This window comes from Oreochromis niloticus, linkage group LG16, assembly GCF_001858045.2.
Source record: "Oreochromis niloticus isolate F11D_XX linkage group LG16, O_niloticus_UMD_NMBU, whole genome shotgun sequence".
NCBI lineage: Eukaryota > Metazoa > Chordata > Actinopteri > Cichliformes > Cichlidae > Oreochromis > Oreochromis niloticus.
Window position 1 is genome coordinate 26,074,711 of NC_031987.2, and position 25,413 is coordinate 26,100,123.

The 25,413-nt window shown below is 40.7% G+C and overlaps 1 protein-coding gene across 3 annotated transcripts; it reads right to left on the reverse strand.

Moving 5' to 3' along the window:
- Nucleotides 1–242: 242 nt before the first annotated feature.
- On the reverse strand, nt 243–24,991 carry fam124a (family with sequence similarity 124 member A). 3 transcript variants are annotated; one of them, XM_025903722.1, is made up of 4 exons: nt 24,698–24,990; nt 19,925–19,956; nt 7,611–8,383; nt 243–1,360 (listed from the first exon to the last, which is right to left on the reverse strand). In XM_025903722.1, exons 1-4 carry the CDS (start codon nt 24,751–24,753, stop codon nt 557–559), a joined length of 1,665 nt encoding a protein of 554 aa, XP_025759507.1. In that variant the 5' UTR covers nt 24,754–24,990; the 3' UTR covers nt 243–556. The 3 variants fall into 3 exon arrangements, with proteins under 3 accessions (XP_025759507.1, XP_025759508.1, XP_025759509.1); XM_025903723.1 differs by having other exon boundaries at nt 7,611–8,377; nt 24,698–24,989; XM_025903724.1 differs by lacking the exon at nt 19,925–19,956 and having other exon boundaries at nt 7,611–8,377; nt 24,698–24,991.
- Nucleotides 24,992–25,413: the final 422 nt, after the last annotated feature.

Sequence of the window (25,413 nt, forward strand, 5' to 3'; positions counted from 1 at the left end):
AGATGCAGTCTTCCAATTTTAAACCCATCAGACGAGGCATCCAGGCCAAAAGGGTCTGACTTCACACAGGACTGAAATGCTAAACTCCCAGGTGAAAGCATTAGTGGCAGAAGCCTTCTTTCCCCCTTATATCATGTTAGTTTTTAATGTTGCCATTTGGTTAGGCCTACACAACAAATCTACTTGGTTATGATCAGTGATGTAGAACATACCCTACGTTTAATGGAATGTTAAGCAGCACATTTGAACGGGGACAAACAATTTGTAATTTTATTGAATGTTTCTGTACAGATATGCGACTGCTCCATTAAATGCGTGAAAGTACATATGAAGTAGCATTTACAGAGTTTATATATACACATGCAAAAAAAAAAAAAAAGAAAAAAAAAGGTAGCATTCACAAATATTTCAGAACAAACTTTGTGCATTGCTTCAGTTTGCTGTTGTTGTTTTACTATCAAACACCAGGGGGCAGAGTACAGCTTGCATGATTGTCTCAGCACTAAGGTTTGACATTACTGACCACAGTTGAGTCCTCTGACCCTTTAGCAAAAGATCAGATGTAGAATTCTTGTTCTTCCTCTTCTGTCGTGTCTTTCTCTTCAACTGGTACACTAATTATGCTGCAGCTGTCTGACTCGTTTACTGAAGCTGAGGACAGCGTGTTTGCACTGGTGCTTTGCGGACATGACAACTGCAAGGCAGACTGAGAGCTTTTGATGGAGAAGCTGTTTGGAGTCCGGCCCAGCGTGGCCGATTTGTAGGTGCCCTCTTGGGTGACGGGAGAGAGGAGGGGTCCAATGTCTTCTGGTGGGGCCGATAATGGCCGAGGAGTCTGTGGTAGGCTCGATTTGACGTACGCAGACACAACTGTGAGGTCCACGCTGCTACCTGGATTTACCTTGTTCCCCGTGTCGACATCCGTCTCCTCTGCCCCGATCAGGGCGTCCACATTGAGGCGGAAGGGCGGGATGAGCGAAGAACTCCGGTGAAGGGAGTGGCTCCTGTAATTGGGGCTGGGACAAGGACCCGGAGAGGAACAGGCAGAGCGGGAGCTGGCTGAGCCCATGTTGGGTAGAGAGAAGAGAGATCCGGACCGATTGCCCGTCCAATGGGACGTCCAGCTGTCAGGATGTTGTTGGTCTGGCCACTGCTCCTGCTCGTCTGGCTCCTCACATGCCAGAGGCATGGAGTAGTGGGAGGTCGGGTGGACTTTGGGACGAGGTGGCATCCGTTGGTAACGGCGGTTCCTGTGAGAGGTGGCGCTGCGAGTGAAGGTGGACGGAGCCGAGGCAGATTCGGTGACGGCGCATGATCTGTAGCAGGGATCATGTCTGTGTTTGCAGTATGCACCCTGGACCTGCATAGGAGGGAAAGAAAAGCAGTGAAAATACAGCAATTTGGGGTCAAGGGTCATATCACCATGTGGGATGGGTGGTAGGGCAAAACAATTATAGCTTATAAACCGCTTCCTTTAACCTGCCTATTCTGACAGCAGACAGTCTTTATGCTCTATTTGTTCACATGGGATCTGTGGGTTCAAGACCATTAACCTCCCTCTGTACAGGGCTTCCATGCAACAGGACACTCCTCACACAACATACAGGCAACAAAGTGAAGGAAGAAGAAGTACAAGGGAACCCCGGGGTCTCCAAACGCACCCCACACCCCCTGTTCTCACCCTGGCCTCTTTGAATGCTGATGACTTCTCCAGCTGTTGATGTGATTCACAGAAGAACCCCCTGTGTGTACATATATCCATTCAGGATGTAAAGCATCTTAAAAATCAGAGTGCGCTGTTCAGACAAATCGATGAAATATTACAAATCCAAAAAGGAAATTATGAGAAGCAGGAAACACATGAAGCAACAGTCCCCTGTTCTGACATACAGTGAATGCTGTTGTCTTAAACATGCAAGGCAGCTGCAGCAGCAGGTTCTCGTCTATGATTTCCTCCTCTGTATATATTGAAATCCACAGCTCGGTTCTTCCCTCTCTGCTGATAGTTTCTCCATGTTTCTGTTCTCTTGTCAGCTCCGTCATCCGACTTTCCAACAAGACAATACAGACAGAAGCAATAACTTTCCACACAGCAGCCCCGAGACAATTTTCTGAAGCAGCACAGGGACTGAGGGGAATCTGCACATTTCCATATGTTGAACAATAAATATGAAGAAGATGAAAGTGATTTACTGCTTCCTCACAACAATCTACAGTCTGTGCAGGAAATCACTAAGTCTCTATTTCTAACATCTATAAATACTCTGTCTGATAATGATAGCTTGAATCCAGTACAGCAAATACACACTCACCAGTCACTTTATTATTGAGTACATGGCAGCAACTCAATGCATTCAGGCATGTAGACACAATTAAGGCAACCTGCTGAAGTTTAAACAGGCCATCAGAATGTGGATGATTTGGTGATTGAACAGGCAAGTCCAAGTATTTTGGAAACTGGTGATTTGAGATTTTCCCCACACAAATACATCTAGGGTTTACACAGATGGTCAGAAAAAAGGATCCAGTGATATGGATCATGTCTCGTTGATGCCAGAGGTCAGAGGAGAATGACAAGACTGCTTCGAGCTGATAGGCAGGCAACAGCAACTTAAATAACCACTTGTTATGACCAAGGTAGGGAGAAGAGCATCTCTGAATGCACATTACATCAAACCTTGAAGCTGCTGATGAGCAGAGGAACCGACTGAATGACACGTCTGTCAGCAAACAACAGGAAACTGATGATATAGTTCAGAAAAGCTCAGCAAAACTGGACAACAGAAGACAGAAAAATGAGCCTTGATGTCATTTGGATGGTAGTTTCAGACCACATGTTACTGCTGGATAATTATGATGCAAAAATACTGCACAGTTCAAAGCATGCAGGCAGCATTTCCTAAGATAATAAAACAAAAATTACAGTTACATAACACGAGCATCTGTATTTGCACCTCTGAAACTGTAATGTTTGGAAGTAACATACATACTTCACAACAGTCACATGCTGCTTGCAGGGCTGGTTCCTGTAAACTGGAGAGAACTGTAAATGTTATCCAACACTAAAAACTACATATTTTATTAGCTGCAACATTCTGGAGTTTTACTGATGCAACTCAGTTTAGTAAAATTACTCTTTGAACTGAGGAAGGGTTTTATTTTGAAAGTCTTTATGGGACAAAAAGCTGTAATCCAGGGTTTTGAGATTGGTTTATGACAAAGAGGGTCCTCACAAGACTAAAGGTGTGTGTGTGTGTGTGTGTGTGTGTGTGTGTGTGTGTGTGTGTGTGTGTGTGTGTGTGTGTGTGTGTGTGTGTGTGTATAAAAAGTGTAACAAAGCCCCCTGTGTTTTCTTCTCTCCCTGCTCAGTGTCTCAAAGTTGACTCTTTTATAAACCATCTCTCTCCTTTGTCTCCATCCTGCTCTCTGCTCTCAGTCCACTTCATCCTGTTTATCTTTTCCTTACTCTTCTTCTCTTTGTTTTTCTTGGTCTGCTTCTGCTCTCAAGCAGTGGCGTCACCTTTTCCTTGCATGATGCCCATTTATTCCTTCACTAAAGCACCAACTGAGACAAAGGTGGAGGACCAGCTACATTCTCTGTCCGCGTAATGTATCGAGCTTAACCAGGTACCATCAGTGAATGCTGACAGTAAAAGAGTTTAGACTGCACTGTAGCACAAAAAGTGACATAGAAACACAATAATCTACACTCATTTTGTGTCCACTAGGTTCATATAATCCCAAAGCTTCCACAATTTCCTTTTTCCATCCGGACATTGGATAAAAATGTAACATTAGCTTCATTGTTTGGCCTTTAGTCATTTGTTGTGATTCTCGCATTGCTCAGACATTTGACAGATAGATGAGGCTCTAAGAAGTAAATAAAAAAAAAATTAAAAAGTAGATCTCACAGCAGTTGTTCATTCTTCATTTGCGGCTCAGCTGCACACACTCGTTATTTACTAAAACTATTATTTGTCCATGTGTGGGTGAAAGTTTCAATCCTCTGTCTACTATTAATACATGACAGCACGAGTTCAGTTTTCTGTGAGGACAAAATGCGAGTGAGGAGCCACAGCAGGACGCTGGGTAATGAGGCTGTTGACATGGTGATTATCAGACCCCAACTCCTGTAAGCTTTAGTTATCTGGGATAAGCCAGGTCAGCCGGATATATGACCTCAGGAAGGCAAAACCACGACAACGGGACACTAATCCTCAACAATGCTGTGGAAAGCAACACATTTGGACTGTATTTATGTTTATAAACAAAAGTCTTCAGATGATGAGCTTTTTGCTTATGTGTGGCAGTGTGACTGTGGTTTTCAAAACTGCGTTGCTGAGATGACGCTCTAGATGATGAAATAGGGAACCATTTTATGTTCCTGTTCCTCAAACCATGAAGAAAATAGAATTATAAGAAAGGAAGATTTCTTTTCCAGACTTGCAGCATTCTGCAGACTAATTTTACTGGAAAGCTGGAGCATTTTTGAAGCTGGAATGGTTATAAAAACTCCAGTTGATCAACAGAAACATTTAATGAGCTGGAGAATTTGTTCCTTTAATAAAAACTCATATTAACGTCATATGAATATGGAAAAGCATCTCCTATGGAGCACTTTGTGCTTTGAAGTGTCCAGTCAATAGTTATCCAAAGCAGGTTGTTAATGCATTAAAAAAACCCCAAATCATAAGAATTTGTAATTTAGTAACAAATTGATGCCGAAAATTCTAAAAAACACGATGCTACTGTCTCTCAAGGAAAGCAACAAACATATACTGCATCATATGGATAAAAATAAAGAGAGAAATTAGTACAGTGCTGTGCAAAGTCTTAAACCAGCCCTCATTTCTTTATATTTTGCTTCTGAGGAGCCATTGTAGCCTTATACCTGACCATTTTCAGAGGAAGGTTTTTTTTGGTTGATAACCCACTCAACACTGACCTATGAATCATCTAAGTATAAAAAAGGCACTTAACTCAAGTGATGAACCAGTGTTGTATCCATGCATAACAGACACCTTAACAAAGAAGCAGTTTTAAATAGTATCTTTAGGCCCTTTGTTACTAAGCAGCCCGTCACAAAAACATAATTTGTTCCCATTTCTGTAGTTCAACCTATGAAAAACACCAAAGATAAAAACGTTTTGAAACAAGTGATTTTGAGTATACCTTCAAAATCACTTTGTTTTGCAGAAGCGGGAGGCCAAAACATTATCTACAGCAGATAAACAGTATCTGAAAGTCCTGTGCTTATGAAACAGGAAAAAAAAATCTCTTCACTGAACCCTCATCAGAAATGGTCTCAGTGGAAGTGTGGCTGTCAAGACGTTAAGGAAAGGAAATGGGGAGTAAAAGCTGAGGTATGTCAACTTACACAAGAACTGGACTGGGGGGGAAAAAAAAAAAAAAAAAAAAAAAAAAAAAATCTGTGGCAACTGGTCTGATGGAGTGAGGAATCTTAATTTTTAAACTTTGGTTCATCCTGTCATCAGTATGTATGGTGGAGGTCAGAAGAGAGGCGAGTACCTACAGCCATCCGTGGCTTCATTTTTCACCATGGCAGTGATCCCAAACACACTGCCAATGCAGCAAACGCATACCTGGTTAGAAAAACACTCAATGGAATACTATCAGTCATGGATTGACCTCCATAGAGTTCAGACTTCAACATTTCTGAAGCAGTGCGGGATCATCTTGACAGAGGACGGAACAAAAAGCAGCCAAATTCCAAACAAGAGCTTTGAATGTCCTTCAAGAAGCCTGGAGTAATATTTGTTTACATGTACAAACTATTGTTGCCTTATATACTGCATTTCCATATTTGTTTACACATTTCAGTAAATCGTTGCACATATTTCCAATTTTCCCAGCAAAATATAAAGAACTGAGGGGTGGCTTGAGACTTTTACACCGCACTAGATGCATGTGGTGATTTTTATTAGAGAGACAATGAAAGAAAACAAAAATAGACAGAAATAAGTTTGACGGATTTTCACTATTACTCTAACACGTCAGAGTATTTATGATATACTGAAACGTTACAGCTGCATCTGTAGTTCCAGGTTCCCAAGAGGCTTGTGTTTTCTTGCTTGGAGCTGGGTGTTGCCATTATTCCAGCCTGACAAAATATACATACACTGTGCACAACGTTTTTTCAATAAAAACACTCCCTCTCTGCATATCTGTACAAAGAGTATTTTTACAGAACATAGTTGATGTTTTGGGAGATAATTTATTCCTTTCATATCACTGGGCCTCTGTTTCACTTGCCTACATTTAATATATTTAATGTATTGTAGTCTTTCTGCAAAGACAGGCTAATCTGTTATAGGTTCATTTATGGATGATCTCAGATTCAGATGTAAAACTATTTAAATATAAAGTAATATAAAGTAAACGCTGCAATGTGAAGGTCCATGTGACTTGATTCCAGGTGGCAGCTAAGCATCATGCATATGGCCCATTGTCATGATTTATTAGCTTATTGTTTCTCTCTGTGCCGTTCCAATCCCAGTAATGGACTGAAGCTTAATCGGCTTGAACTTTCAACACTACTTATCTCCGACCGCCTGGGCACATATCCCCCGATAGGTGATACCCTTCCAACAAGGGCCGCTTGATTCATGTCAGTCTTTATGTGGGTGTTTATATTCAAACCCACACGGGCTTTTCTAGCACCTTTCAGTATGGAAAAGATAAAGGAATTAAATTAAGGACCTACAATAAAATAACTCAATCCTTCTTTGTCTGCTGTATGATCTTGTCATTTCTGGATTGAGAATCAGTGTGAACTGCTCTTCTTTTTCCTTCAGCTATAAAACTGCCACTCTTGTCTGCTTCTCTTTTACACAATTAAACACAGATTCCAAACACTGCTGCACGCCCAAGCCCATTTTCAGTGCGTTTTTCATCTTTCTTTTTTTTTTTATTCCTTTTAATAGCATACAGTCTTACACAAAGGAAAGACTTGTGAATCGCTCCTTAGCATCGTGTTTCAGGAGTTGAGCAACAACATAAATCCTTTTACATGAGACCAGCTGGTTCCAACAACTAATTATAAACTTGCCTCATTTCATCAGATTAAACTGAAATTACTCGTGTAGGTTTTGGTGTATCTGCAGGTATAAAAACATAACACACTCTTTAAAAATAAATCACACCATGCAATTGTGTTGAGTTGTACTTTTCCTATGTTAAAGTTACAGTTCGGTGAGGGCCACTATATTCAAAAGAAGATTAAGTTTCCATTTGCAGGAATTCGTATTTGTCACCATGCCTGCATTGTGACACCTCCCCACCGTCCCAGATGCATATTTAGTGGAGACTGACTCAGCAGCTGCAAGACCCCCAGCAAAGACCACAGCAGGCATCATTAAGAGCTCGATGTGACATTTATTAACACCCATACAGCACAAAAGAGCGAAGTGAAGGTGGGTAGCAAAGTGGTTTGCAGATGTGCAGCAACTGTGACTATGCTAAATAGCGTGGCCCTGAATGAGATAGCCAAATGCGCATTTGGGCTGATGTGGGCAGGAAATTTTAAGGCACAGATGTATATATATTTAAAAAAAAAAAAAAAAAAAAAACACTGAATGAAAAATGCTTACCTGCAGCAGGATCTTATTTCCATCGTAGTCCTCCGTTTGCCAGCGCACCTCACTGATTGGGCTGCAAGGGTGTGGCAGCAGGGGCACCAGCACTCCGACGTCCCGGACCCTCACCTCCATTACTGCTGAGTCCAACACCAGGGGACTGTGGCCTCGTGGGAGTCTCTTAAAGGACAGCTGGATCTCCATATCAGGGTTGGAGTACACCACAAAGAAGCAAAAGTCATCCTTCTTTTGTGCAACCCTCCGCTGAAGCAGCAGCTTGTACAGCCGCACCATATCAACATAGTTTTCGTGGCGGCAATAGACTGTGAAACGCACGATTTCCTTCCCATAATGGACCTGCCGCACGGCCCAGAGCGGCGTGCCGGGAGACAGAGTGAAAAAGTCCTGACTGCATGGGGTCAGCGGTAGCATCCGCCGGCCATTGCTGACTTTTTCAGTGTGGTGGTAGTGCCAGGGCGGCCGCTGCAGAGCGCGATGCAGCATCAGTATGTGCTCATCACCGCCGTAGGCCTCCTGGAGGAACAGGATGACCGCCAGGGCCGGCTGGCAGGCTGAAGCTGGGCTTCCGTTTTGATGCCGCTTTGCCCGAGGTCGCTGAGAGACGGAGGCTCGCTCTGAGACCCTGAAGAGCTGCAGTTCAGGGTGAACCCACGCCAGAACGGCGTCGGCAGCATGCTGCAGGAACTTGCCCTCGCCGGGGTCAGCAATGAGGTGGACGCTGACAAGGAAGGGATCCTGAAGCTCACCCATGGATAAGTCACCTCCACCAGCACACATAGAAGAAAAGGTAGAAGAAACAGGGAGGACAGGAAGAAAATTAGATAAAATTAGCATTTTTGAACTTTATATAGAAATAAGAAGGTTAAAACAATGTGAATTCTTAAATAATATGAATCTGTTGCTCTGAACTGTCTACATCTATTCATCCTTCTGCTAAGCAATTCCCTTGGACGCTGGGATTATTTTTCCCTGACACATTCACTCTTTTCTTTGTTTACTTCTTTGTTCAAGTTTTCCCATATTTTCCTCACTCGCCTTCCCCATTCCCACAGATCTCTAGATCTCAGCTCTCCATTTCACTCGTCCACATCCAACTCCATCTTTCTTACAATTCTGATGTTTACCTTTTCTCCCCTCTCTCCCTCCCTCCTTTCTACCAGACTCATGTGGAGCAGGGCTCCTCTGTGGAGGCTCATTAGTGCCATTAGGAGTCATTACTGAAGCCCAGAGGAATGTTCCAGACCGCAGCGGGAGCGATGCATTCAGGTGTAGCCTCTCCCTGAACCCCCGACATGGAAAAGCTCGGCACTGTGATGCAGGTGCTGCAAATCCACTTTTCCTATGCTGCCGACACATTTACGTCAGTCCGTCTTTTCTTTCTTGCGTGTTACATGTAGAAACTCACACGGCTGCCTGTTATCTCCATGTACACTCACTCTTTGTTTTGCTACAGTCTTTAATCCGAGTTCTCATGGGACTTGTCCCATTTTGTTTGTGCTTTGGGAAAGGACACACAGGCTACTTTCCCTGGCACAACATACTGTTTCACCATTGCCAAAATCCCTCCATGAAACCGAGAGGCCAAACAGGGATGGGTTTTGTCTCTCGAGTCCCACCGGCCTTTGTAAAAGGACAGTTTCAACTTGACCAAAGAAGTGACATTTTCAAAATGTCACTCTGTGGTTACAATGAAACAGACCTAAATAATAGGTGTAGAGGTGCTATGAATGTAGCTATTAAATATTACAAGCTTCAGTAAAAGGAAGATGTGGTGGGAAGTATACATTTTGGTACATTTATTTTATTTTCACGAATAAAATCACAAAAAAAATGCAATGACCAAAAATTAGTTACTAACAAAAATTAGTATATCAGCACCTCATCAAAAAAATCTAAAGTCATGCAAACCAGTGTGGAAATGTGTGTAGATCTAGGGGGCCCAGCCCCTGTCTAGCCCTCGTCCCCCCTCATTGCTCTCACTTATCACAGACACACAATCTGCGGCTCGTGTTGGTGTTGTTCCACCACAAAACTAATGTTGGTCCAACGTTGTGGAATGTAAACACCGAGGATCTATAAGCAGATTTGAAAGCAAATTTAGTTTTAATCAAATGCAACGAAGCCTCAACTGTGACCCAGAGTAGCTCAGTTTGTCCACAGCGGTAATGACATCCGGATCAAGAATGTTCCACAGCAGGTTTAAGCGGGATGTCGGCGCACTGACATCCTGTAACACACATCTACGCGCCTACACAAAGAGACGGCACTGCTGTCATTAACGTCACCCTGATCCCCTTACAATCACTGTTAACATGTAGCTGGCATCAAGACACCAAACAAGTGGATGATAGGGCTCTTTAAGGGTATTTACTGCACAGCACATTGTACCGACACACAGACAGCTTGACGTCTTCACACTCCTGCTGCACATAGCTCTCCCGGGATCAGTTTTCATGAGTCAGAGACCTTTGCCCTAACCATCTTATTTCTGCCTCATTAGAAAACAAACAAAAACAGTAAAAGAAAAGAGTGACCTAAAAAAAAAAAAATCCATCATCATAACCATTCCTTTCTTATTTAAAATAAATAAATAAATAAAAATCTCAGTTTCTTGCTTTTATATTTGTCTTTTTTTTTTTTCTTCATTCCCCACCCCCACACTCTTTCTTCTGCCATTTTTTACACATGACAACTTTTGAGGGAATCAAGTTTGGATATTTTCCACAGTTTTCCTTTCTTTTGTAGCACGCAGCAGGAAACAGCACGCCCCGGCCGTGTGCTCACTAATGGAAATACTGCATGTGGTTTAGGTAAGGAAGCTGGACAGAGCATGCAGGAGGCAAAATACTCCGACATGCAAGCAGAGACTGGAATATTAGTCTCTCTCTGTGTTGTGTTTCTTGTACCAGTGCATAAAGCTACTAGCTACATGCTCGCAAAAATCCACTGAAAGGTCAAGATGTCTACATATTGACTTGTTCAAGGGAGCCAGATTAGATCAATTAGAAAATTACTGAATAAGAAGCAGTTTATGTTTTTTTTGTCCACTGTTTAAGTTTAAAAATCAAAATGTGTTAGATTCACAGATGTCTCTGTGTTAAATGCAGCTGAAAGATAATCTGGCGAGCTCATAGACAAGCTGTATGAGCTGCAGTTTTTTGGCCCACCTTTCTAAAATATACAATTCCAATACCTTGTACAAAGCGATACTTTTCTTGGCAATAAGAGCTAATGTGGAGCTGGAAAACAAGAGAATAAATCAGAGATTAAGTCTCCCCAATCCTGTGAAGGGAATGTAAGGCGTTTGTAGGTAAAGCTCTGGAGAAGTGTGTCTCTAAGCTCTTAATCCACTTGAGTCTTCAAGCTAACTGACTCGATTGACTACATACAACTCATGCATGTGCATAACCATCCTCGGCACACACACGGGATAAAGTGTTGTGAAAACGTGTTTTCCTCCCTTCTTGATTTCCATGTTTTGCATATTTGTCAGACTTGCATGTGTCAGATCAAACTTTTTTTTTTTTTTTTTTTATGTTAGACAAAGATAACCCAATTAAATGCAAAATGCAGTTTTTAAATAATGATTTCATTGATTAAGAGAGAAAAGTTACCCAAACCTACTTGGTCCTGTGTGAAAAAGTAATTGCCCCTCTTGTTAAATTGTGAATTAACTGTGATGAACCACTTTTTTTTTTTTTTTTAAAGCAGAGTTCAGTTTCATTAAACACACTTAGGCCTAATTACTGGCAGAGGTGTTGAATCAAGAAATCATTAAAACTTGTTTGACAAAGTAAAGCAGGCTAAAAGATGTTTAAAAAAAAAAAAAAAAAGGAACACATCATGGCATGATCCATGGAAGAGTTCAAGGAGAAATCTGCTGCTGACCAGTGGTTTTCTCCTTGAACTCTCATGTCAGTTTTTCCAAAAGACATCTTGATGATCCCCAAGACCTTTGGGAAAATATTCTGTGGAGTGACGAGACAAAAGTTGAACTTTTTGGAAGGTCTGTGTCCCACTACATCCGGTGTAAAAGTAACACAGCATTTCACAAAAGGAACATCATACCAGCGGTAAAATATGGAGGTGGTAGTGTCATGGTCAGGGGCTGTTTTGTGCCTTGGGACCTGGAAGACTTGCTGTGGTAAATGGAACTATGAGTTCTGCTGTCTACCAAAACATCCAGAAGGAGAATATCTGGCCATCTGTTCTTGTTCCTGTGAAGCGCACTTGGGTTCTGCAGCAGGACAATGGCCCAAAACACATCAGCAAGTCCACCAAGAAAAACAAATAGAAGATTTTTGAGTGGCCTAGTCAAAGCCCTGACCTGAATCAGATTGAGATGCTGTGGCATGACCTTAAAAAGGTGGTTCATCCTCAAAAGCCCTCCAATGTGGCTGAATTACAACAATTCTGCAAAGATGAGAGGGCCAAAATTCCTCTGTAGCGCTGTAAAACTGCTAAGGGTGACCCTAACCAGTTATTAGGTTTAGGGGACAATCAGTTTTTCACACAGGGCCATGTGGGTTTGGATTTTTTTCCCCAATTAATATCAAACACATTCATTTAGAAAATGCATTTTTTTTGTTTACTTGTGTTATCTTTGTCTAATATTTAAATTTGTTTGATGATCTGAAACATTTAAGTGTGACAAATAAACGCATAAAAAAAAAAAGGAAATCAGGAAGGGGGCAGACACTTTTGTACTCCACTGTAAAAGTGCCCATTTATAAAGGGGACGGTCTTGTCCAATTCTCAGAGACTTTAACCTTGTCTCTGTGGATACGTGTTAACCAGGAACACATGCTCGCTGCAGTACCCGCAGATGACGACGTGAGATAAAACAACACGCCTTCCAGCGAGCCCCTCCACATATGAGAGTGATTAGCAGCAAAAACTCAACCTCTCCTCGATGTGTGTATGTGCGCAGAAGAACTCCGGTCGCAGCTTTAGCTAGCCGGGCCTTCAGTGTAAAAACAAAACAACTGAACTTGGAAATTCAAGATGTGGGCCCCTTTTGTCGTCTGCTAAGAAAAAAAAAAAGAAGGGGGGGGGGGGGGCAAGTTCCAAATCTCATACATCACTTTGAGTGACTCGTGCCAAAACATAATAAATGTAGTCTTCACACTAATATAAATCTTTGACTTATTTTTTTCTGTCATTTCAAAGTGTTGCTCGCACACAGAAGCTGTTCTCTCATTCAGATTCTGGCAAATATCCTTTCTCTCAAGTCTCAAATGTGTGCCGTTTTCCATTTTCTGATAACTATAGAGTACACATACAGTCACAGTGGGGGATGCTGATTTTAAATGAGGAGGTCCGTGTTTGTAAATAGAATCTAAAAGCTCTCTTCCCAACAATTTTTCAGCTCTCCATCTGTGTGACATCAAAGAGGGCGAATATCGAGTAGCCAATCAGAAGAAAGTTCACTTAAAGGAAGGAGCTAAGAAAAGCAAAACAAAACACATTCAATTACTTGACTGGATATAATGGTAAAGCGATTTTGTGCTCATTACTCAGTACTGCATTTTCACATCATCAGTCATTACCTGTCACTTCCCAACAACAATTTGGACATTTTTAATTGTAGTAAAACATCAATAAGCCAGGTACCAACTCAGGAGGTTGTTAAACCTACGTGAAACCTAATAATTATTATTAATAACTGTATTTTATTTTTTTATTTAACAAGTAGTACTTTACTTTTTTCGGCCTTGCCCACTCCACTCAGCTGCCTTTCCATCTCATTCTGTCTGCAGTTTGCCGAGTCGAGGCTTATCTGATCATGTCTGAACCAAGCTGAACATACGTGTGAACCCCTTTAACTTAAAGCTATACAATTGTTTCATGAGACTCTCTAGCAAAAAAAACAAACAAACAACCAAACAAAACAAACAAACTAAATACCCCCACCCTTAAATCACTTAAGCAGTTCTCATACAAAGACTGAGGTAAAGTGATATATTGCCGTCTTCTGAGATAAGAGCTCAGGCTTCTGTTTGGATCTCTGCTCGTCAGCTGCATCTCACACTGTGACCAACATACATGGGAGAAAAAGAAAATGGCAAGTCTGCATTTCTTCACGTAATTAAATTAAACTGCATGAGTTGACGCAGTGAGAAAGAAAACAAGCTTGTTTACTTTGTTGTCTAGAAGACACAAAAGGACATGCTATAGAACTCCTAAAGAGCAACATAAGCAAAGGGCCTGAAAAAAAGGGAATTGCCGACTTCCTTTCCCAGAGCGGAATATACAAAGGGCTCTGTATGTGAACGACGCCAGCCCTTAAGTTTCACAGAAGATAAAAGCAGTCAGACCAAAATGTACAGATACTATTCCTGGCTTTAAAGTGCTGTTAGATTCAAACTCAAGAAGATAGATAGATTGATTAGATAGTGAAGACTACACAGCCAGGGTCATGGACATCATGTGACCTTCAATGTCTGAACAGACGTGGAACGAAGCAGAACGGCTGAGGCGAGGGACAAAAGGCAACTCGAAAAAGTTGCATTACCTGCACAAATAACGGGTGAATGCTGTATAGCAGAAATCATGTGCCGAAAACAGTTGAAGAAACAGAATTATCTGCTGAAAATAGGTGAAGAAGCTGAACTGTCTGCTGAAGATGGATTTATTTGAAAGGGTACACTGAAGAGTGTAAAGAAAGCAGAGGGAGCGCGAGCGGGGAAGACAACAGCCACGGGTAGGATTCAAACCTGTGCCGCCGCTCTCAGGGCGCCTGCTCATCTCAGTGAGCCAAACCAGCACTCATCCCAGGGAGAGATGTGACGAGAGAAAAAACGGCTTCAGTTCCAGAGTTTGAAATCTGAGAGAAGGTCAGATTTCCTATCCTGAAACAAACGTAATTCATGGGAAAACGGTAAATGGTATCAAAAAAAAATTCTTTCACCCTGAGCGTCAGGAGAAGATATATTGCCACAAGGCTCACGTCTCTGGAGTCCACGGTTTAGGAGATATGATGAGTTGAAATGTTAAAGAGCTTAATATTTTAGAAAGTATAAAAGTTACGAGCAACTTTTCAGTAACTTTTGTTTGCTCTAGAGCAGGCCATATACTAATCGGAAGGTCGGTGGTTCGATCCCTGGCTGCTCCAGTCTGCATGCCAAAGTATCCTTGGGCAAAATACTGAACCCTGAGTTGTTCCTGATTTGTTCATCCAAGTGTGAATGTATATGAACGAATGGGCAAATGAGGCATGTTATATAAAGCACTTCAGATGCTCAAGTACAACAGAAAAGCACTACATAAGAGCCGGTCCATTAACCATTTATACACAACAAGATTCTAATAAAAACACTGAAAAACTGTCTTCGGTGCTGGTGAACATGCATTTCTAAATCTTAGTTCTGTAAATTGAGCAGTATGTTAAAAGCTCAATATAGTCAACTCAATTTTAATTCCTCACAGGTTTGAACTTCTGGACCCAGTTCAACATGGATCCATGGAAAACCATCTCAAATCTTCCAGTTCTTCCAGGATCTGGGGATAAGTTCAAAAGACGAGAAACGGCTTTTTCCTGGTTTCACTAGCCTCAAATTACAGCAAGACGACATATTTTTTTAATGAAATTTGATCTTAGATCAGAGGCAACATAATGAAGCTAACTATGAATACTCTGGTATTTGCTCTCACATTGGCTTAACAGACTGCTAGTACCCAGTAATAACTGTCCTACTTCACTGTGCACTCAGTCAGCACGTACACACTCACCCATTCATTATCACAAGGGCCCACAACAAGGCCGACAGACTGAACTGCTTCAATTAAGCCATTAACAAAAAGCCGACTGCAGCACATTTAGCGCTGTTCTGGCCTCGTGGTTCAACTCTCATTCTGGAGGATGCACATTTGGTAACACTTAAGCCAAGCTGCCTTAAAACGGCGCATGGATTTCATACATTCAGCTGGAGAGAAGGAACCCCAACCTTGTGTGTGTGCGCGTCTGTGTTTGTGTGTTACAAGCTGGTCTGTTACGGGTGGTCCTTGGGCCATCAGGTGCTATTCAAACTGACTGTGTTGAAAGTGTTTTGGCTGACATCACCACGAGTGGTTTGCCGTTCAAAAGGATGCTCGCCGCTGTTCCTTTAACAGAGAGCAGTGCATCGTCTTCCCCGGTGTTTGAGCGTGAACACAAGACGGCGCAGATAAAAGGCAAAGAAGCAGTGAATAGACACCACACTCTGTTACACATGAATTTGTAAAATTTGAGTTAAAAAAAACAGAGAGAGAGAGAGAAAAAAAAAGAGAAACCCATATAAAATCACATACTTCAGTAATTATGGTTGAGCAAAACAAGACCAGCATGCAAGTGCCAAAAACTGCAGTTCCTTAAATGAACACACTCCAGAAGTGAGTCAGTCCCCATGTTTGCAGCCTGGTGCATACAACCATTAAGGTCTCCCTTTCATTTTATGAAGGCTTACAGTTAAGCCTGATTACTGCCATGGCCGTGGCTGGGTGGGAGAAGTGGAAAGTTTCCAGACTGTCTGAGATGATATTAAATCGTAAACTTAATTTTTAAAATTCTAGCTAGGCTGAAGAGAATATAAACAGACTTACAGGCTTCATACGGCCTTACTTTATAAAAATCAATTCTTGGATTACTTTTAACTAAAGATAAAAGTTTTTAAAGCTAAAATTTTAATCTGTTGCCATCTCAGGGATCCAGACAAAGAACCACTACATCCTGTATAGTTTCATCAGCGTCGTAAAGGCTGTTAATTCTTTGAGTTTAATGAAGAAACGTTACACTACAGTGATGAAAAACCAAAACCACTTTTTAAGAAGCAGCTGCTTGTGGCAGCAGTGGTGCTTCTGCCGTTACTACTTTTCTCCAAATTCTTTGAAGAGTTGCCTCAGCTGGCCTTTTCCTTTTAGCTCTGAATCTAATTATCACAGTTTCTAAAATCTGCACAAGATTACTTTTATGTAACCCACATTTCTTTAGCTTCAACCAACAGACTCGTTCTCATTCACAACTGGTAACTTATTTTATTATTATTATTAAATTATTATATTAAATTTAAATCAAAATATTTTTAAAAGCTTCCATTTCGAGGCCATGCCAGGTGAAGTTGTAGTTTCTCCTACGTGAAATCTTACTGTGAAAAAAATACTCAGCCATATTGATGTTGGAGGTTTAGCGTGACATCAAGGACTTAATCACCATGGACTTTATGGCTAGTGTGAGCTGAGGTCAAAGGTCAGGGGTTAAGACCACCTTAGGAGAAAGTAAATGCACCTCTGTGAAGGCAAAAGACAAGAGAAGACTAAACCAGCATGCACCTCTGTGAAATGAATACATCAGTAGACACTCTGAGACAGGATGTTTCTGATTTTAGAAATTGTGCAAATGCAAGAAAACTGTTCTACACATTTGTTTAATTTGCACATTGATCAAAAATGACTTACTGGAGGCCCGGGTAATGCCATCCAGAGCAAGTATCTGGTTAGACACCATGTTTCTAAGATTTTTAATACAATAACCTCAGTTTTATCTGACTTTACAAGCAGGAAATTAGAGGTCTTTCTGTTTTTAAGGCATTCCTTCAGATTAATTAATTGACTGGTGTCATCTGGCTTCATGGATATCGATATATATAAAACAACTTATCAGCTTTTATGGCAGTTTCCTTACTTCTTACAGTGTTACAGGGATGCTGTATGCAAAATTTTAAGAGCCATGCTAAAGATGGATCTGGACAGATGCAAAACAGGTCGTTTTTAGAACTAAATATGATGTCTTATCAGACAAAATAAACGAACAGTTGTCAGCCAATCAGAAACACATATCTTCTTAGACAAATGGTGCAAATTGTTTTACTTTAAAAAAAAAAAAGGTCCTCTGGATGGATTTCAGCCTGTAAATGTATGCACGGTGTTTGCGCTCAGTAGTAGTTTCTGTCCAGCAGTGGACTTGTGAATGTGGTCACACTCTGTCCTGCAGTGTGTATTTAAAGTTCTTGTGTTTTCGGACAGTGTCCCAGTGCACATTTTGTTCCAGCTCTGACCTCCAGTGATGACAATGGTGGGCAGAGGCTCATCTGACACAGCGATGACACAGGAAACAACAAGGGAAAACCAAACCAGACACTCTCTGCTGGATCACTGTGTGTGTTTCACTGCTTCCTGGCTTACGGGCGCGGTTCAAGTGGGATAACGCAGCTTCCTGCAGACCAGATTAATGGGCTAATATTGGATATAATCCTCCCATTGTAAAAAAGCCTGGAGACCTGGCAACCAGACTGAGGGCAGGCCACAGCCTCTGCAAACACAGACCTTCACAATCACGTCCACTTTCAAAGAAAACTATGGACACACCCACAGTGTGTAAAAAATACCCAAGACAGGAAAATGGCCTAATGATGCAAGACAATTCTGTCCAAATTTGGATTATTTATTATCTAAAATTACTTTTTTTTCTTTTTTCTTTTTTTTTTTACCATTTATTGTTATTTATGAGACTTGGGAAAGCAGTAACATTGTTTACCCACAATGTGTAAATTATTATCCAGTTTACTTGCTGATGTTTCTCTCATGTCATGTGCACATTGCTTCAGATTTGTCTATCATACTGGATATGATACAACCACCGGCTGCTAATGAAAAATGCATAGTCCCCCTATTGGTTGACAAGTGATTTCTACAGGTTACTGACCAATGCTTAGTGAAATCAATCAAAAAGAGGGTGCTGTACCAGAAACCTCTTTAATGTTGCTTTGGTCACTACTGGATTGCTGTGGTTGCCCATAGTGTGCAACAACACTTGCCAGCTGCTAGTCAAACTGTAGTGAATATTAAGAAACTGCAACTGAGACAATCTGCTAGCATCAAAAGTAATTACACTGAAGTTTTTGCCAGCTGCTCAGGGAATACACATTTTTCCTTAGCAACCTAAGGTTACCAGTGCATTGCTAACTGGTCTCTAAATCTGCGTGATTCAGGCTGAAGCAATCAATTTCCCACCGATTACCATCAACTTACTCACTAACCAGTCAGAGAATATGTATTTTTACCCCTCTCAACCTGTTGGTACCTGGGCCTTATTCACTCAACCCAAAAATGTCAACACTATTGTTACACGTCCAAAATTGTGGAAAAGTGACTGTCACATGGTTAGTGACCATGTGAATCATGTGCCTTTATTTTACTACACAGGCAAGAGCGTGTTCACACAACCAACTACGCAAGTACAGGTAAATAAATGTATGCTTAAACTTGTGACTGGGGCAGCACGGTGGTTAGCACTGTTGCCTCACAGCAAAAAGGTCTTGAGTTCAGTTCCACCATCAGGCCAGGGTCTTTCTGTGTGGAGTTTGCATGTTCTGCCCGTGTTTGCGTGGGTACTCCGGCTTCCTCCCACCGTCCAAAGACATGCAGTTAGTGGGGATAGGTTAATTGGAAACTCTAAATTGCCCATAGGTGTGAATGCGGGAGTAAATGTGAGTGTGAATGGTTGTCTTTGTCTGTGTGTTAGCCCTGTGACAGACTGGCGACCTGTCCAGGGTGTACCCTGCCTCTCACCCTAAGACAGCTGGGATAGGCTCCAGCGCTCCCCGCGACCCTGAAAGGGATAAGTGGAAGCGAATGGATGGATGGATGAAACTTGTGGCTGGATTTCTAAGCCTTATAACATAAGCCGATGTCATAATTAATGAAAAATATGGCCAAACCTACCAAAACAAGATCCAAATATTGATGTAAAAAATACACGTATAACACATTTCTACACTTGAATAAATTTATTAGCTGACTGAAAAGACTCAGTTTGGTTAGAAATGCTTCTTGTCATGGGTGAACAGTTGCTGTTTATCTTAATCGGAAATTGTTGCATAGTTTATCTCATGACTGTTGCTGTGTGGATTATAATGATGATGCATCTGTTTACTTACCTAACAGAATGTGATTGTTCCCTTTTTAGGAGGACATTAAATGTAAGCTTTTTATGTTTTTCCCTCTGCTTTAGCTTCATTACCTCAACAATACAAATGTTTCATTTATCCCTGCGACTGCTAACCTTTACTAACGTGTAAAATGTAATGCGTAGCATGCAAACCGAGGTGGACAGAGGAAAGAAAAACGTAATAAACAATGTTGTTGTTGCTATACAAAGACTCTTCCCTAAAATCTGCTGTGGATCTTACAGGCCACTAAAACACATAGACACAAACACAATCCTGGCCTGTGAGTGGATTTATTTAGTCAGTGTGTATTAGGGAGATAAAGACCTGAGCCTGAGCTGTGTGTGTGTGTTAGCAATACTTCATGTCACTGTTAATTTTACTTACTGCTTGTTGAGGACAAAGGACTGTAATCAGACCTGCAGAGGACAAAAGAAAACAGATTTTAAAAAAAAAAAAAAAAAAAAGGCAGAGGAAATGTGGACAGAGAGGACAAGACAGAAGTTTATATTACAATATGAATTGCAATCTACATGATTTACAGGATGACACACTCCTATTTCAGATGAAGTGCTGACATCTGGCTAAACAGTAGGAGAGGTCCAGCTGGAAGGTCAGCAAAAATGCACACAGAGATTTCAGAGTGGTTTCTAACGGAAGGGATAAAAACGCAGGCATTTGCTCAAGTACTACTTCCACTACTGAGATACAGTACAGCTCCTAGCCTCTTGTATTTTACTTGAGTTCTAACTACTGCGTTTTCCTAGTTAATTAACACATTAAATAAAATTTCCTGGTTTTTTAGAAGCTAACAATCCTACTCAACCAGTAAAAACATCAAAAATGCTCCTTACACACTCACACATTAACAATAATAATAATAATAATAATAATAATAATAATAATAATAATAACTATTATTATCCACATGATTGACATGATGCTGGAAATAAAAGGACGTGTGTGTGTGTGTGTGTACGATTTTAATGTGTCATGAATTACTACAACCATATTGTTTCTCTTAATTATAGAATCAGTTCGGCAACAACTTCTTTGTTCCTTCCAAAAATTGGATAAAAAGATTGGTAACACATTCTACCATTAAAGTTACAAGTCATACAACTTAAACTAATGACTGTACTAATGCGGAAAACTAATGCGGAAAATATGCTCACGTCTACTGAATCAGACATATTGGGAATTTATGACATTTAAAACATAGAAACTACTGAAAGTGTGAAGCCATCACTGGTATTAGCATGCAGATAAAAATAATGTTAATCACACAGTTGATTTAACTAACTTAAAAAACATACTGGTTTGGTTTCCTGGCCAAACCAAGTATGAATAACTGCAAGAACTGGCATATAAAGTATGTGGCTACAAGGCTGGTGGAAATAATGTGTAAATATGGCCAAGCTGAGATAATTTGGTTTTTCTGGGTTTTCCCCCCTCAATCTGCTGACAGCGTGTGCACTAGAAATACCTAGCTAGAGCCAGGAAGTGATTAGCCTAACTTAGCACAAAGACTTGAAAGAGGCAAAATTCTCCTGGCTAAATTCAAGGGAAAACTACCCTCAAAGCTCATTATTTCACTCCTGTATCTTGTTTAATATGTACACATGAGTATAACAGTTACATTTTTATGGCTGTACTTTGGCTTTCTTATAATGCTGGATTCTTTGTATATTGGTTCAAATGACAACCAGTCTCGCTGGAGAGAGGCCAAAACATTTCCAATCCTTCTGATTTCTGTGCTATGCGAGGCTAGCCATGCCCAGGCTCCAGTGTTTTTGGTTGCACCAGTCTTTATGTAGAGTTCTTTACACGAAAGAAAAAAAAGGTAGATTTATGGTTGGGAAAAAGTAATTGGTGAAGTAAAGGGTCTTCACTTTTTAAAGATTTATCTGCTCTTAAGCTTCAAAGAAAAGGTGGAGAATTAGATTTCAGCTAATCTGATCTCCAGACAGAGTAAAATTATGACATTTTATGACATTACATCCAATACGTGTTTGCCCACATACAACAATGCTGACTGAGGAGCTAACTCAAATCCTGCAATTAATAATTTGGTGAAAAGGTTGCGTAACTCCAGGTTCACATATATGCATTGCAACTTGACGATATTAGTCCCACAGGAGTCCTCTGACAGCCAGAGAACACTGTTCCTCCACACACACTCTGTGAGTCCATCTCTAAACTAATAAAAGTCTCTGGAGCTGCAGAAAGCAGAAGAGCAAGTCTATTTCCTGCAGCAGGAGGTTATCAATCTAACTAACGGGCATTAGTGGTGTAGAGAAAGGAATGGGTAAGAGTGAGGGAAGCAGCAGGCGTGAGGACACAAAGGTAAGAAAAGATGGGCTTGCAGAGGCAATATAAATATTGGGAAGAAGAGAAATAAGCAGAAAATTGCAGGAAAGAGGGACAAAGTGAAAGTCATACTCTCATCTCTGAGTGCACAAAGAAAAATGACAAGAAGTGGAAAAAAAAGTAGGTTTATGACTCTCTGAAATAGAGTTGGAGGTAGTAGTGTGCGCAGTTGCACACTAGTCTGTTTGTTTTGATGGCTCCTTTGGGTGTGAGCATTTGGCAGGACTACCCCTGCAGTGCCGGCTAGCATCCCGCCTGCGGTTCCCAGTCTGGCCGCGCTGCCTCGCTTCATCTCCACCCAAAGACAATAAACACAAAGTGAAGCGCAGACAGGGAGCAGCCCAGTCATACGCATACGGTATGAGCGCAGGGTGACCCAGTGGGCTCAAAACTGAGTATATATATATGTATATTTTTTTTAAAAAAAATCTTCTTTGACCCATGGAAAGCTGAAACGGATTCAGATGCAGGGAAGGAGCGATGAAGAGGGACTTAGGATGGCAAGAAAGGGATGAAGATGAAGGCACAAGCTGACTGAAAACGTTTGACTGTTCCAAGCGGTGACTCATGTGAGCATTTTACGGCCTATCACCTCTAAAGTCAGGCTCTGGTTATATTCAGGAAGGATCTTTATCACGGCTTAAAAGAAACCAGACATGATTGATGGTAGATGGAAAGTCTGTATTCAATAACAACATAACATTATCATCCTCCTTCCCCCAGAGCAGGGGTCTATTAACACAACCGTGACGCACATATTCATGTAGGTTTGTTAGTGTTCAGGAATAAAAATAAAGTATTCTGTTTTTCTCGTTTGACAGAACAGCATTTATATAAGAACATGGCAGAGACAAAGTCATAGACGGGACCGACTCATCTATTTAAAACTCACTAATAGGGGGTTAAGATGGACTTTATGACCAACAAAATACTGTTTATTTTATTCATTTATTCCAATGGACTGGTGGAGTGAAAGCGTTCTAAATTTAGTGGATCAAAGATAAACAGGAAGTGGATTGAGGAAGAAGAGGTGGGGGATGTGAGCAGGTGGAGGTGGCTGGCCTGGAGTTTGTCATTTAACAAGAATACTTTTCACATACTTAATCTTCACATATAATTATGTACTTTTAATGTAACTGTAATATTTGTATTTTGTTTTTAACCATCAACAACACAGAAAAACATTTTTTATGGCAGTTTGGAACATTTATTTGTGAATTATTGAGAACAAAGTATCAGGATATATCTATCTATATATATCTCTATCTATCTATCTCTCTATCTATATAAAAACAGCACAGGTGGTCGGTTTAAGCCACACAAACATTGATTATAGGCTAAATTCTGAGACGCTACAAGGCTGCGAGTACTGGCAACAATTAGGTTGGACTGCTTGATATGGTGGCCTCATATTTTCTTAACAGTGTGCAATTACTATCAAATGTAAAACTGTGCTTGCACTACTAGATAAACTATTTTATGTAAGCCGTGCCTGAAATGAAATCCTATAATAAGAATATATCGAGTAAATAACAATTAACCTAATTGCATACCGGGCTTTTAATCTTTCTTCCACCATACATCTCTGTGAGGGATCACAAGGATCTATATAGGCAAAGTTAATACAATGGACAGGCAAAAAGAAACCTTGATGTGTAATCTGGGAGTTCAGAGATGTGCAGTTTGCCTGTGACTAATCTGTAAGAACAACACAAGCCCTTTATCATAGGACATCATGTGACATGGTCATCTGTGCATGAATGCCTCAATCAATCATCATGATTAGTTTGACTTCAGGGTTTTCAGACACAACAGCTTTCTGACATATGGGACACGGTTTATTCAAACACAACGAGTTATATTTACCTAGACTTAACCAAGCTGCTTTGAAATGTGAAAAGAAAGAAAGAAAAGTTGACGACACTTTAACTTCATCTACAAAACAAGCCACAGCTGGACTCTAACCTCAGTCTCCATGGTGAAAGTCCTGTGTTTGGTCCATTTATCCAGCATTTATCCTGCTGCCTCTGTAGACTTATCATAAGATTTAAAAAAAAATCTCACTTCATCTTCTATCAGAAAGCCTTTCTGAAAAACCCTGAAGGCAAACTTCTCTTTCACACACACACTCTCACACAAACTCACTACCAATTTTACTCTTTACTTAAAAAAAAAAAAAAAACCTAATAGAGAATGGACCCCAAACACCTTAAAGACATATACGATGATCACGTTTATCATGTTAAACCTTATAAAAATGAAAGTGAACCTGTCTTTTAATTTTGTGAGACATACAGAGACACACACATACAGAAAACAACTAGTAAATCCTTCACAACAACACAACATCAAATCAGTGACATACCGCAGGCGACAACGAGGCACATCTTTGTTTAATGGCTGCAAAGGAGTAAACAGCGTTAACTTAAGTCGCTTTCCTGCCAACACAACTTCGAATTACATCTTTTTTTTTTTTTACTTGAACATTCCGCTAAAAATATTAGCATCCCAAAACAGCTTGTCCCGAGCTTAGCCTGCCTCAGTAGCCAGTGTAATATATAACTTTTAAAAAATAAAATAAGTCTGTGAACTTAACTGAATATCGTCGAGACTAATAAGCCAAATCTCGTTTAAAATAAAATAAAAATAAAAATGTTTTGTGCTGTCTCGCTTCTTCTTAAATATAAATGAGAATGCACATTGGCTGTGGTTAATTGAAAATATTTCCCAATTCCAAAATCCCAAACATTTAGTGAGATATTCTGCATCTGTTATTTCTCCTTCACTCACCCTCCAGTCTCGGCTCCTGAATCCACGCAGTCATCTTCTGTTAGGGCTTTCTCCATCTCAAAGGCTCGGACGCGTAGCAGTTAGCTGCATTGTTTCAGTGAAAGCCACAAACTGAGCGTTCAAACGCCTGGAGAGACCACACTGAGTCAGACGAACAGAAAACGGTCTAAATCCGCGCCGGTGTCTGAGTCCGCACACGAGCAGAGGGGTTTAAACTTGTTGGATCAACAGGCTGACTTTTCTGCGTCAGCGGCGGGCTGACGGGATGCCTTCAGGTGCTGTGGGAAATCTGACGACTACAAGCGAACGAGACAATCAAACAGTTGGATTGGAGGTTGAATTCTTTCTCACGTGTTTCAGTTTCCTGCGGTTTCTTACACATGTCAGTAGCCTGCATGCATTTTATTTAGATAGATATTTTACAATCCTATAAATGTCTTCAATAATAATGAACTGCGAGGTTAGTAAGGGCCTTGTAGTCATAGAATTATTTGAATTTTCCTTGATACTGTAAGTTAAGCTATGACAATCCCCACAATATCATTGTTAAAGGGCATGTTAGTGCCACTGTTTCAAATATGATACTATTACTACTTTTGTGTTCAGAATCACGATATGCATTCATTTCTGTTTTATGTAAAAATAGGTCAAACTGCTAGATTATAGCTGAAAAACAATGTTATGAAGGTGAGACAGGTATTTGATTTTTCATGTTC